The 1,079-nt window shown below is 40.1% G+C and overlaps 1 protein-coding gene across 1 annotated transcript; it reads left to right on the top strand.

The window, feature by feature from the left end:
* Nucleotides 1-6: 6 nt before the first annotated feature.
* On the top strand, nt 7-1,079 carry LOC117112979 (the record flags this gene model as incomplete). Its single annotated transcript, XM_033256201.1, has 2 exons — nt 7-372; nt 1,032-1,079. Coding segments are annotated over 2 exons (387 nt in total), but the record flags the coding sequence as incomplete, so codon positions are not given.

Genomic DNA, 1,079 nt, shown 5'->3' on the forward strand with positions numbered 1-1,079 from the left:
CAAGAACACATTGAAGGGGGATATTACAAGGAGACATACCGATCCGAACACAGTACTGCAATATACTACCTGGTTTCCAAAGAGAGCGGAATTGTATGGCACCGCATTAGGGGAAAAGATGAACTCTGGCATTATTATGCTGGGGATCCTATTGAAGTGTCGCTTGCAAATCCTGAGGGTGTTTCAATGGGCAAGCGTGTGGTCGGACCAGACTTGACCAAAGGTCAAACTTTCCAACTACTGATACCAGCCGACCACTGGCAGAGTGCCAAATGTCTAGATGGCGGAAAGTGGACATTGTTTGGCTGCACCGTTAGTCCAGCCTTCGAGTATAAGGATCTTCAGATGGCCCCAGAAGATTTTAAACTAAAAGTAGGTTTGTACTGTATATGTTTAATAACTGAGTTGTAAAAATATATGTAAGAAATGTATTGTAATTAAAGTACAACCCCTTCTTTGGGGCCTTTCCATTCAGGGGACATCCCAAGGGGACACTTTTCCACAAAACGAGGGAAATCCATAATTCTTATTAAGGGACACCCATATTAAGTGGGTACCCATATTAAGGGGGTGAGACCACTTCCTGTGTGGGTGTGCCAAATGGTCAGTTCGTTCCACCCACTAATTTCAACATATTAAGGGACCAAATTTAAACTGTAATTACAACACCAATAGAAAGGTAACTCTATGTTTTCTCTTTCTCCGAACGTTACAATCATTTAACATCAGCAAAGATGTAACGTTACATTGCTTTCAAATAATTTAAATATTATATGTTAGTTTCTACCATCTGATAATGAACGTTTCTAGAATGTTAAATATTAATCACTGATCAATCAGAGCAGGATCAGAAGTACGCGCTTGTCCCACAAACGCATGTGTTTTTGCGCACGTACGTGCACCGTCGTTCGCGAGCGAGTTTTGGTGAAAGATCTTATAAAGTTGTGCTATGATGAGTAGGCTAAATGAATATATAGTCTGCAAATGATAAGTTTGACTGATAAGATATGCATATTTTTTTTCTATTGCAGGTACCGACTGAAGTCCAATAATACTATTTGGCTGTTTCAGAGGGCAAT

This window comes from Anneissia japonica, unplaced genomic scaffold (assembly GCF_011630105.1).
Source record: "Anneissia japonica isolate Jap-2015-1 unplaced genomic scaffold, ASM1163010v1 scaffold127585_len1079_cov108, whole genome shotgun sequence".
NCBI lineage: Eukaryota > Metazoa > Echinodermata > Crinoidea > Comatulida > Comatulidae > Anneissia > Anneissia japonica.